The sequence below is a fragment of the Miniopterus schreibersii genome, assembly GCF_964146895.1.
Source record: "Miniopterus schreibersii genome assembly, chromosome: 18".
NCBI classification, from domain to species: Eukaryota; Metazoa; Chordata; class Mammalia; order Chiroptera; family Miniopteridae; genus Miniopterus; species Miniopterus schreibersii.
Window position 1 is genome coordinate 2,673,329 of NC_138121.1, and position 13,354 is coordinate 2,686,682.

A 13,354-nucleotide genomic window follows, 5' to 3' on the forward strand; every position below is an offset into this window, starting at 1 on the left:
TGGGTACTGAATAAAATGAAAAACTGGCCCTGGCCAGGTGGCTCAGCTGGTTGGAGCGCCGTCTGCTACACCAACAGGTTGCAGGTTCAATTCCCCGTCAGGGCACACACCTGGGTTGCGGGTTCAATTTCTGGTAGGGTCCAGATGGGAGGCAATCAATCGATGTTTGTCTCTCACATCGATGTTTCTCTCTCTCTCTCTCTAAAAATCAATAAAAACATATCCTTGGGTGAGAATTAAAAAACAAATTTAAAACTGAATGAGCTGCCAGGACTGAAGTTGGCCCTCAGAAGCCAGGACACACACAGTAATGGAATTACAGACTTGTGGATGAGGTCACCCAGTGCACCCACTTCCTTTCATAGATGGGCCCAAGGTCACACTGCAAAATAGCAGAATTGAGAACCAAACTCAGGTTTTGAGAACCTAAAATAGATGAGCACTGCAGGTCCTGAGCTCTTTCTCATAAACTCAGAGCGGGGAGGGCGCTGGAGGAGCTTCTGCTTCCCTCCCTGGATCCCCACATCCTTCCAGGAGAGCAAGCCCTCCGCAAGCCCTCTGCGTTTGTCTGACCTGGGAAATTGCAAGATTGTAAGTCTTTGTCGCTAGGGCAACAGGTTGACCAGGGGTCAGTAAATTTGCAGTGTGTGTGCTAAGGTCCTGACTTATGCAATAATGACTTGGGACTTGGAGGGAAGGAGGGGTGTCACCCAATTCTCGCAGTGTTGTGTAGATGAGAAAGACAAAAACAAAAACCACCACCAGGCCCGGACTCGAGGACCTAGCCTGGGCTTTCTGCATTGCCAGATACTCTGCATAACCAATTAATCAGAGACTATCAGCTCCAGGAAGTGTAAGTATAAAACAGTTCCATATTTCTGATCACTGACTCAGTTGTGTTCTGTTAAACTTTTTTTTTTTTTTAGCCCCTAACAGCGTTTCTGACATTCTGTAACTTTCCAGTCAGTTCTAATGACTAAAATCAGCCTAATCTTATATCTTCACCTCAAACTTGGTTTAAACCCCATCATCTCCCCCTCCATCCAGCACAGGCTTAGGCTGGGACCTGACTCCTTGGAGGAGACAGGGAGACCAGTTGTCCCTGACACCTTTTCTTCATTCCCACTTCAAGTCCTAGTTTCCCCAAGTACTGGGGCTCAGAGGAGGGGCAGGTATGGGGCCAAGTGACTCTTGACCAAACTGGCCACAGCTATGGCCTCTTGTTGGCTGAAACTGGTCCCTCTGGCTAACTCAGGCTAGCCCTCTGTGTGGCAGGTGTCCAAAGACAGGCTTTCTCATGGAGCAAACAGTGTGAGACGGGCCTGGTCAGACTTTCTCAACTCCTCTGTTTTTTGACATGAAAGTGCACCCTCCTCCCACACTGTAAGGGCTAAAACCCTCCTGTGTGTTCCTCTTTTACTCTCACACTGCTATCATACTTCATGTCACTTGTGACCCCAGATGTGTGGTTTTTCCACACATCAAGAGCTTCTCTAACACCAGCTGGGTGTCCTATGATTGACCTCAATTCTGACACTATCTACCTCGAGATAGCATCAGAACCCACAGGTGAAGGGTTCAGTCCTACAAGACTGCCCCTCTCCCAACTTCAGACGCCAGTCACAAGTCCGTTTGTCCTTTGTGTTCTGACCGATTCGCAATAGATTGGGAGGTTCCCATGACCCCCTCCTTGGGTTTGATAATGGCTCACAGAATTCAGGGAAACCCTTACTTACACTTGCTGGTTTATTATAAAGAGATGTTTTAGGGGAACAGCCAGATGGAAGAGACACCTAGGGCAAGGTGTGAGGAAGGGGTGAAGAACCTCCATGCGATCATCAGATGTATCCCCCTCTCAACACCTTCACCTGTTCACCAATCCAGAAGCTCTATAAGCCCCGTAGTTTGGGATTTTTAGGGAGGCTTCATCATGCAGGCAGGATGGACCATTAACTCCATTTCCAGCCTCTGTCACTTTCCCAGAGGGGAGAAAAGCCCAGGTTTCTAATCATTGCTTGGTCTTTTTGGTGACCAGCCCCCATCCAGGAGCCCACCAAGAATCACCTCATTAGAACAAAATACATTCCTATCACTCAGGAAATTATAAGGGTTTCAGGAGCTCTGTGCCAAGAACCTGGTGTGTGTGTGTGTGTGTGTGTGTGTGTGTGTGTGTGTGCGCGTGTCTATATATATACATACATACTATATTTTCTATTATTTTACACACATCTTCTCCAATTCCATCACTAGCACACGTCACTTGGCCTCCTGCTGCCTTCTTGGGTGAGATGCCCTCCTGGGTGCCCCCTCCACTCCCACACCCTAACCATGCTGGACTGTGGGGTGCGGGCTGCACCTCCTCTGCCCCCACTTCAGACACAGCCGCGAGCTCAGAGACCCCAGACCACCAACACTTCTGACCGACTGGCTACAAATTCAGGGGTTCCCACCACCTCCCTGGGTTCAGTCATTCGCTACAATGACTCACAGGACTCAGGAAAGCGCTGTACGTGACTCCAGCTTTATTATCAAGGGTAAAAATCAGGACGAGCCGACAGATCAGGCGCGTAGAGGGAGGTCAGGGAGGGTCCCAAACGCACAGCTCTGCGTCGCGACGCTCGGTCTTCCCGGCACGCAGGTGCGTCACCAGCCGGGAAGCTCGCCCTGCCCCCCGCCCCCGCCGAGGCTTGGGGGCGTTTTTATCGGGTTTCCCGGAAGTGGGGGGAAGGGGCCTTAAGGGACCCCGGGGCCCTGTGGGCTGGGGAGGCCCTGAGCCGAATCTTGCGTCTCTGGCTGTCCGAAGCCTGCGGGCAGCGCTGAAAGGAAGGGCTGGTTCTAAGGCGGGGGAGGGGCAGTGGGGCTCCCTGGGCGGGACTCCCCTCAGCCCGGGGCCCCGTCCTCTCCAAGCTCCCCTCGGGTCTCTAGGCCTCGGCTGGATGTCACCGGGCGCGGCCGAGGAGATCCTCCCGGAGCGCGGGCACCTGCCACCAAGAGAAGCCAAAAGCAAAAGCACGAAAAAGGTGCACAAAGAGAACAGCCAATCAGAGGGTGAGAAAGAAGCTCGGGCTCAGACACGTAGCCAATCAAAGAGCGAGGGAGGAAGGGAGGGGACTTGGACGCAACTCAAGCTCACCCTCCAATCAGAGCAGAGGATGAGGTCTCGCGCTGCCTCTCAAAACAAGAAGTGGGCGGAGGCTAAAGAGGTGCCCAGCAAATCGGAAGCTCTACTTCCCCAGGCCCAGGAATTGATTGGCCACTTTTCAGAACTGGTCTGTCAATTTTGAAAGCCGGGCGAAAGGCCCTTCTTTAGATCCCGCCCCCTCCCTCCGAGCGTGAGCGGGGAGCCCTAAAGGGCCGGGTCCGCGGCCCCGGAGGAATAGGACCGTAATCGCGGCCGTAGCGGGAACCTAACAACCGAGCCGGGAGCAACCCCCTTATGCCCGGTGTGAGCAGTAAGCGCTGTCTCGCAAAACAACAAAACGTTGACTCATATAAGTGGACCCACGCAGTACAGATCCGTGCTGTTCAAGGGGCACCCGTACCTCTCAAATTCATGCCCATCTTCCCATGCCCACCACCTTGGTGTCACTGCCACCCCCCGCCTGGGCCAGAGCAGCTTCCTCCCGGGGCTTCCATGCGCCCACTCTTGCTTTCCGCTACAACCCAATCTCCAAAGCGAAGGCACAGTGCTCTTCTTAAGCCACAGCTCAAATTATGTCACACCTCTACTTTCAAACGTTCAAAGTTATCTGAATGTTCTAGATGTTAAAAAAAAAATGTCTAAAGTCTTTACTGTAGCCTACAAGGTCCTTTGCAGTCTGGCTTCTACTTGTGTCTCCATTGAAAGCACAGACTCTGCAGCCAGGCTGCCCCAGGTTGGAGTCCCTGCTGTGCGGCTTACTGGCCCCATGACCTTAGGCAACTTTCTCAAACTCCCTGAGGCACAGTTTGGTCCTCTCTGAAATGAGAATCTAATGAGTTGGAATTATTCATTGAGGTCGATCTCTGTTTTATAAAATAGCTACTGGTATTCCTCCTAACTGTCAAGATTGGGGGGGGGGGGAGACGTTGCCACAGAGCAGAGAATACAAAGGAGATGTGATGACCAAATGAGATCCTGCATTGGATTCTGGAACAGGGGAGGGGGAAGGGCAGTGGTTTAAAAATTAGTTAACATGTTGGTTTGTAACTTGTGACAAATGCTACACAAAACGTAAGAAGCTCACATTAGGGAAGCTAGGTGAGGAGTGTATGGGAATCCTCTGTATTATTTTTGTAACTTTTCTGTAAATATAAAAATACGCCAAAATCAACAATTAATTAAAAAAAAAAAATAGACCTATCCCTCTCCTCCTATCCCTCATTCCTGCCCAGCCCCTCAAGTACTATGCTTATTCCACCCTCAAACCTTCGCATTTTCTGTTCCCTCCACTGGGAACGCTCAAGCCCCAGGTCCCCTGGTACCTTCCCTAACCGCCTTGTCTAGAATAACTGCCCCGCTGCACCTCTGCATCCCCTCGCCCCGACTTCACACCGTCACAGTACTTACAGGAAATGTATTGATTGTGTCTGGTCCGTCTCTCACAACACATGTGGGAGTAGGGGTCGCGTCTATTTTATCCCGGGCTACAGCCCCAGGGTCCAGCCTAGCATAGAGCAGGGCACTGAGCGCGTATTTCTTAAATGAATGGGTAGAAGAATGACTCTTGGTCCTCAATAAAATACCACCAAGACTGCCAGCAATAATGCTAAGTCACCCTCATTTGTTGAGGTTTATTATAGTTGCAATTCTGTGTTGACTTTACACACGTGGTGTCCTTTAAACTTCCCCAGAACCCGGAAGGTAGTATAGCCCCATTTCTCAGATGGGGAAAGCAAGGCAGGGGTTAGGAGGATTTAAGGTCGCAAAGCAAGTCAGAGACAGAGCCTAGAATGGAATCCAGCCCCTAAAACTCTCAGCCCACGTACTAACCCCTCCACCTTGGGGAGGGTCCAGACCTCGAGGTTTCCCTCTCTAAATGTCCCTTTAGCCCTAAAGAGCACCATCAGGGCCCCGGAAAGCGGGAGTTCAGGTGCAGAAAGAGGAGGGGGTGGGGGTCCCGACTCCCGCGTCCTGAGCCGCCTGGGCTGGAAGAACTACCTCCCCCGCCCCGCCCGGCTCTGCTTTCCCGCAGCGTCTCACGCCCTCAGGCCCCGCCCCGCGCCTGCCAGGCCCCGCCCACTGCCTTCCCAGACCCCTCCCGCCTCCCGGGGCCCCGCAGAGATGCAGTGGAAGGTGCTAGAAGAGACTCGGGGGACCCTCGCGAGGATGGCGCAGCAGAAGGAAGGGTCAGGGCCGGAAGGGTGAGAGCCTCCAGACAGGGACCCAGAGAGCCGAGGGGACACAAGGAAAGCAGAGAATGGTGAACAGGCCCAGGGGGAGTAGCAGAGAGAAAAAAGGCTCAGCTACGGCCACGTGGAAACAGAATCCTAAAGGATCTTGGCGGCGGAGTTGAGCAGGATGCTTAGAACTAGGGGGAGCGCTAGAAACAGATATTAGTGGAACAGAGAAACTTCAAGAACGAAGCAGGAGAATGGAAAATGCCAGGAACCGTAGGACTGGAGGGGGGGGGAATAATAATAGTTGCCTACATTTCTTGAACACTTCCCAGACCCTGCCCTTTAACAGGCACCTTTGGTATCACCAAAAGCCATCTTTTGGTAGGAAAAATTGAAGTGCAGAGTGGGAAAGTGCTTTGGCCTGAGACACAGGACGAGCAAGCTGGGCAGCCTAGAATTGGAACTGAGTTCTCCCTGATGCTAAGTTCTGGCCCAGCTGCCCGTCTCTCTGCAGAGAGACATGGGGAGAAACAGAAAAGGGGGTGGGAAGAGAGGAGGTTGGGGGCAGGGGGTGAGGGGCTCCTGGGTGGACGCAGAAGTCAGGATGGAGAGGTGGACCCCAGGAGAAGCACAGAAGCAGCCTGGCTGCCCTGGGAAAGGTATGTGGATGGTGAGACCCGCTGACCTGTCTTCTTGCCATTCCAGGAACAACCTGTCCCCACCATCACCTGGGACTGAGCCATGGCCCCCTGCGCCTTTCTCAGCCCTGCCATCTTCTCTCCTGGGCACCCCAGATCCAGCACACCTGGGGCTCCCCGAGAGCGTGGCCTCTGTCACCGTCCCCATCCGTCTGGATGCCCTCTCCTACCTCCTGCACAGCGCCTTGCTGGGGGCCTATAGCCTTCAGCAGTCCCTACCCTCCTGCACCTGCCACCCCCAGACTTGTGACACCCAGCCGCACACCGCCAAGAGGCCATGCAGGGGACGTGGGGACTGGGGCGTCCCTCGAAGGTCTAGCTGGGGCCGGGGCCAGCAGCGATGGGGACGTGGAAGGTCTGAGGAGCCAAAGAAGGTCTGGGCAGGGGTCTCTGGGGCTGGCCCCAAGACCCCACCCACGACGCCATCCTCACCACCAACACCAACTACTCAGGGTGGGAAGAAGGAAGCCCGAGGTCCGGAGCCAACCCTGGCCACGCCACCTGCCACGGAGGACTGGGACACTGAGTACTAGGACCTTGAGAGCCCAGAACCACAGAATCCAGAGAGGGCCACTCGGAGCCTAGAGATGACCCCAGCCCTGCCAGAGATACCTCATCCCTCTTCCCCCAAACCGTGGCCTCAGCAGCGGGGGTGGGAGTCCCCTGGTGAAACCTGGACCTGACTTGGGTTCCCAAGCCAGAAAAGGCCCTGGACCTCATACCCAGTGCCTCTCTCCATCCAGACACTTTCCCCAACTATAGCGACAACCCTCAGCTCATTCTCAACCCAGGGCTCCTCTAACCCAACTCTGACGCGGTTCTCAATCCCAAAGCCATTCCCCTGCCTCTGCCACCCCACCCGGTCCCCACTCTCGGCACCACATTCCTAGGCTCCCTCCCTCGCATCTCTGTCCCATCTCCATGGAGTCCACGCTCCCAGCTTCTTTATCCTGGTCCCCACCTACTTCAGGCCAACCCAGCCCTCATCCTTGACTTCATCTAAAGCCAGCCCCAATCGCAGCCCCACCTCGGCCTCAGCCTCCTTCCTGTCCCTGCCCCAACTGTGACGAGCTCCGTGACCCCACCACAAGCGTCCCCTAGGCCCAGGATACCCAGACACCACCCTGCCTCCCGCCCTTGGGGGTGGGGGCCCTGGCTGAACAATAAATGGACGTGTCCCTATGCCTCGTGTCCGTGTGTGCTTACCAGCTGAGGCTGACCCAGCGGGCGCTGTGAGCGTGGCCTGTGGGAGGGTGGGAGGGTGGCTGGGAGGGTCACAGGGAGGCCAGCGGGGCCTGGGGCACAGGAGGGAGGCCTGGATCCCTGCTTCAGCGAATTCCATTCGGGGCCCCTGCCACCGTTGCACTTCTGCCTTCTGGAAGCTGCTGGGCTATGGGGCCATTGTGTGGGGAGGCTTAAGGGATTTGGGGGACACGGGGAGCAGAGAGGTTAGCGACCTGGCTCGACTCAGTCTGAACAGAAGGGCTGAGGCAGACGGAGGGTTTAGGACAGGCTCTGCCACTCAGGTAGGGACCGGGAATGGGACATGCAGCCCCTCCTTCCCCAAGACGGAAGGATCCAGTCCTCCAGCTCCTTCCTCTCCCTGGTACCTGGTGAGGTTCCAGCCCCAAGCCCCCTTCACCCCTAGGACCCAGGTGTCCAGGGCCCCAGTCTCCTCCTCCCCCAAGGACTTTGGTGTCCTAGTGCCCAGCCCACCCCCTGGCTTAGGACCTGGAAATCCAGGCCCCTGGGCTCTTCCTCCCCCAAGACCCTGGAGTCTGCATCCTCGGTTGGTCCTGTCTCAGACCCAGGAGTTCATCCCCTCAGCCGCCTTCTTCCCAGGCCCCAGGAGCCCAGGCCCCAAGTGCCATCCTCCCCCAGATACCGGGAGTCCAACTCCTGACCCCATCTCTCCCCTTCCCCACAGATCAGCATGTACAGCTTCATGGGTGGCGGCCTCTTCTGCGCCTCGGTGGGGACTATCCTCCTGGTGGTGGCCACAGCGACAGACCACTGGATGCAGTACCGGCTGTCGGGGTCCTTTGCCCACCAGGGCTTATGGCGATATTGCCTGGGCAACAAGTGCTACCTGCAGACGGAGAGCATTGGTGAGGCTCCTGGCAGCGTCTGGCTGTTCCTGGGGGCAGAGCCCCATAGGGCAGAACCTCACAGCCAAAGGGCCACCTGTTTTGCAGATGGCGAAACCTCAGACCTGTGGCTCAGGGAAGGAAAGAGGCCAACCCGAGCTCATTGAGCACGGAAGGGGCAAAGCTGGGGTTTCTGTATTTCTTTCTAGTGCAGTCACAGAACGTACCGATTGAGGGGTTAAGGGGGAAGAGATGACATGTCCCGAACAAAGTAGAGGTCAGGTACAGCAGGTGGGCTGGGGTCACCAGAACAGCATTTTCTAAATATTGACTATGTATCAAGAACTATGTTAAAATGCTGAGTGAAATAAGTCAGGAAAAGACAAATACCATGTGATTTCACTTATAGGTGGAATCTAAACAAAATAGAAACAGACTCATAGACTCAGAAAACAAACTGATGGTCGCCAGACAGGAGGGGGCTTGGGGTGGGGTAAAAAAGGTGAAGAGATTAAGAGGTACAGGTTGGTAGTTAGAAAATAGTCAAGGGATTGTAAAGCACAGCACAGGAAACACAGTCAGTAATACTGTGGTAACTATATGTGGGGCCAGGTGGGTTCTTGAGTTATTGGGGGATCATTTCTCAAATTATTTAATTGTCTAACCACTATGTTGTACACCAGAAACTAATACAAAATAATATTGAATGCCAACTGTAACTGAAACAAAAAACTATGTTAGGTACTGGGGGATACAAAAGCAAGATAGACCCTAAATTTGCTAAATATGGATGAGGTATTATACTTGCTATGTGCCAGGCTATGTGACATATATGTATATTAGTATATGTATGTATGTGCGTGTGTATGTATATATTACAATATATATTATAAATATGGGGATACGGGTGGTACTTACAGTGTAGGGCTCTTGCAGCGTATAGCATGCACATATACATTTATAGTGTGGACGTAGTATGTATTATGTCACATGCTACGTCTCTGTGTATGATAGAGTATGTTACGTAGTACACAGCTTATGGAGAGAGAGGAGAACGACCTCTAGTGCTCAGCATCCTGTCGCTCCAGGTGTTTATTGAGTATCTCTCGCGTGCCAGGCGCAAGGTGCTGGGGACGCAGCAGTGCCTGAGAAAGCCAGACCTTTGTCCTCACAGAGCTGAGGATTCCGTGGGGAGAGACAGGCAGAAACAAAAATCAACACATGGGCATTTTCAGAGGTGGGCAAGCGGTGTGAAGGCAGCGAAACAGCGCTGTGACGGGACAAAGAGCGGCGGGCGAGGCAGCACCCGCAGCAGCGCCCCCCACCCGCAACCGTGTCTCCAGGCCCCTGTGCAAACCAAGCCTATGCTGGGGGTGTTCGTGACATAGAGTCAGCCCAGCCCCTGCCCCCAGGGGGCAATCAGGCCGGGAGGGGAAGACAGATGAAGAGTCACAACCCAGAGCAGGGCGTGAGGACGATGCCTGAGTGGCAAAGGGATGCTTCCTAGAGGAGGGGATTTGGGAGCTGGGGGTTGCAGGGTGGATAGGAGTTTGCCAGGTGAAGAGGAGGGCACTTGCAAAGAGGTGAAGGAGAAGCTGGGTCAGGGATATGGAGAGGGGTAAGGCATTCCGGCCCTCTGAGATAACAGCTTTCACCACTGAGGGCAGGGGAGGCCTGGGAGTGACCGTGGGGTGTTCCCACAGCATACTGGAACGCCACCCGGGCCTTCATGATCCTGTCCTCCCTGTGTGCCACCTCTGGCATCATCATGGGCATCCTGGCCTTCGCTCAGCAGCCCACCTTCACTCGCCTCTCCAGGCCCTTCTCTGCCGGCATCGTATTCTTTGCCTCCAGTGAGTGGACCTGCCCTATCCTCTCCCTCTCCCTCTCCCTATGCCCTGCCCATCTCCCACCCCGATCCGTCCCCACCCCAGCACCACTCTCATCCCCGACTCCTCACTCTCAACCCCGCCCCCGCCCTAATACCAACCCCTCACCCAACACCAACTCCAAGACTATTTCTTACTCCACCTCTTCCGACACTGACATTCAGTTCTGGCATAACCACCCTGAGTCAGCATCAGACCCCATGGTTTAAGGCCATGGTTCCCAATAAGGCTACCCCTAGTTCAGCTGCAAGTGGGGTCCCCAAGCCACCTGCACTTTTGACAAACTGGCTACAAATTGGAGGGTTCCCAGGACCCACTCAGGTTTGAAAATTTGTTAGGACCAATCACCAAACTCGGAAAAGGACTCTACTTACAATTACAGTTTTCTTACAAAGGATAACTCAAGACCAGCCAAATAAACAGACGCATAAGTAGGGTAGAGCCTGAGAGGGTCTGTCACCCTCCCAGCACACCCACGTGTTCAGCATCCAGGAAGCCCAGGGCGCTTGGCATCCAGCGGTTGAACCACTGGCCACGTGACTGAACTCAACCTCCTCCCCACACCCTTCCCCAGAGGAGCTGATATCAATCAGCTTAAAGCCTCAACTTTCCATTCTGGTGGTTGGTTTTTCTGGTGACCAGCTCCCATCCCGAGTCATCTCGGCTCCACAGCAGGTGCGATCCCACAGGCTCGACAATAGCAAAGACCCTCATAACTCAGGAAGCTCCAAGGATTGAGAGTCCTTCTCCCAGGAACCAGAGACAAAGACCAGTCGGATTCTCTATGACGTAGCACAACCCTGCCCCATCCCCACCCAACCCCACCCCAACCCCACTCCCTGCCCGTCTGCACTCCCACTTTCAACTCAACTGTGTCCCCACCTTTATCCCCAAACCCACCACCCCACCCCTTCCCTCAGTCTCACCCCCACCCCATCTCCAAGCCCAACCCTATTCTGTTCCCACCCCTACTCTGCCTCCCCAGCCTTTTTTCTCCTGCTGGCCTTGGCCATTTACACTGGAGTCACCGTCAGCTTCCTTGGTCGCCGTTTCGGGGACTGGCGCTTTTCCTGGTCTTACATCCTGGCCTGGGTGGCCCTGCTCATGACCTTTTTTGCAGGTACCTGGGCTTGGGGGTGGGAAGGGCCGTGTCTGGGGATGAGCTGGTGCAGTCTTGAGGGTGAGGTGATGGAGTGTCCCACCTGGGCCCCTAGCACCCAGCCAGAAGGCAGACTCCAGGCCCTGTGGACACCCAGGGGGGTTGGAAGGGGCATCCATTGGGCCCTTTTCTCGCGCAGGAATTTTCTACATGTGTGCCTACCGGATGAATGAATGTCGGCGCCTGTCCACTTCCCACTGAGCCCAGATGCATCCACAGACTTCACTGGAAAGTTAAAATGAGGTCATTGAAGAGGAGGGGGAGGGTTTAGAGGCCTGAAATCCTGGTTCCTGGGGACATGAAGGGGCTCAGTTCTGGACTCTGGGTGGAGTCCCACAGTGGAAGGAGAAAGGATGGGCCTGGTGGGAGGGAGCTGAGAAGACCCAAGGCTCTACCTGCCAGGGGGGTTGTTTGAGAAATGGAACACCCATTAGAGCGATGTTTTGGAGTCTAATTAAACTGATGTGAAACTACTACAGTGTGACTCCCGAGGGGTGGGGGTGAGTGTGGTGGATGGGGTTGGGGGTGTGCGATGGCAACCCAACCTGCTGTTTGTGCAGGCACGGGGACAGAGGTAACTCACGCAACCCCTACACAGGCGGCAATTCGGCTTCTAGGAAACTGATGTTGTAGGTCCAACTCTGACGCCCATTCCAATGTGTACTTTTTTCCCTCACACCACCAAGCTATGGATTGAATGCTGACATTATCTACCTGGAGATAGCATCAGATCCCACAGGTTAAACGTCCGGTCCTACAAGACTGCTCTCCACCCCCCCACCCCCCATCCCCGCTTCAGATGCCAATCACATGTCCAGGTTGTCACCTGTGCATCTGACCAACTATAGATCAGAGGTTTCCCAAACCCCCTCTTTGGGTTTTATTAATTTGCTAGAGCAGCTCACAGAACTCAGAGAAACATGTTACTTACTAGATCACCGGTTTATTATAAAAGTATATAACTCAGAAACAGCCAGATGGAAGAGACACATAGGACCAGGTGCGGGGGAAGGGCCCGGAGCTTCCATATCCTCTCTGGTCACCACTCCCGGTCTCCACGTGTTCACCACGCCTGAAGTTCCCCAGGAGATTTCTTTACACAAGTGTGACTGATTAAATTCTTGGCCATTGGTGTTTGAAATCAACCTCCAGCTCCTCTCTCCTCTCCAGAGGTCAGGGGCTGGGACTGTAAGTGCCAACCCTCTAATCACGTGGTTGGCTCCACTGGCAACCATTCCCCTCGGGTCCAAAAGTCACCCCATTTACACCTTTATGGCTTTTGTGACTTGGGGGATTCCAGGGGTTTTAGGAGCTGTTCATAATCAGGACTCAGATAAAATATGTATTTCTTATTATAAATCTCAATATCACAGTAGGATAATAGCATAAATGAAGAGCTCGGTAAACAAAAGCAGCTTCCCTGCCCCCCTGCCCCCTCCCATCTCCAGTTGGCCCTTCCAGCCTCCTCTCCCCTCCCCAATGGGCTCCTCCAACTAGACACACGGGAACTCTGACCTCTCACCTTCTTCCCCCACCTCTTCACACTCTGACCTCTCACCTTCTTCCCCCACCTCTTCACACTCTGACCTCTCACCTTCTTCCCCCACCTCTTCACACTCTGACCTCTCACCTTCTTCCCCCACCTCTTCACACGCTATTCATGACCGTGACCTTCTCTTCATTCGCTCTTAGCTCATCCATTAAACTGACGCCACTGCCATGAGATTTACTGACGCCAATCACAAAATAATTAGACTATTTACAAGGCCAATTCCAAGAGTCTTTATCCACGGCCCATGCTAGTGGTTGTTATATTAACAGAGGCTGACTCCCTAGAAATAATATTTATTGGGGACTCCTCAAATAACAATAATACTATGTTTATAGCGGCTTCTTCCCATTATAATGGCAGTTGAGGCCCTCTCTAATGCCGCCTCACTGCGGCCTCTTTAAGCAGAAACATTTCCTGAGGCTTGTTTCAGCAGTCGTGTTTACGGGGGCTTACTCTAGCAATAATGATGTTACACCACCAGCTCCTATCTCCACTGCCCTGCTTGGCGTTTCCACCAGAAAGGACGGATCTCCAGCCTCACACTTCTGGTTCTTCTCACACCCCACCCCTGTCCCTCCCACGGCCTCCCCCATCTTAGTAAATGACAACTCCCCGCACGCTGGGGTCATGGCCGGCTGCTTTCCCTCTGT

The 13,354-nt window shown here is 54.0% G+C and overlaps 2 protein-coding genes across 2 annotated transcripts; both read left to right on the plus strand.

The window, feature by feature from the left end:
- The first annotated feature begins 5,264 nt into the window (after positions 1-5,264).
- LOC308547884 (piRNA-mediated silencing protein C19orf84) lies at positions 5,265-7,197 on the plus strand. The gene is made up of 2 exons (XM_081118814.1): positions 5,265-5,343; positions 6,025-7,197. The coding sequence occupies exons 1-2, from the start codon at positions 5,309-5,311 to the stop codon at positions 6,548-6,550; spliced, it is 561 nt and encodes a 186-aa protein (XP_080974940.1). The 5' UTR covers positions 5,265-5,308; the 3' UTR covers positions 6,551-7,197.
- A 753-nt stretch (positions 7,198-7,950) lies between these two features.
- On the plus strand, positions 7,951-11,353 carry LIM2 (lens intrinsic membrane protein 2; the record flags this gene model as incomplete). The annotated part of the gene is made up of 4 exons (XM_081119021.1): positions 7,951-8,125; positions 9,808-9,957; positions 10,979-11,113; positions 11,292-11,353. 4 exons carry the CDS (start codon positions 7,951-7,953, stop codon positions 11,351-11,353), a joined length of 522 nt encoding a protein of 173 aa, XP_080975147.1.
- Between the last annotated feature and the right edge of the window lie 2,001 nt (positions 11,354-13,354).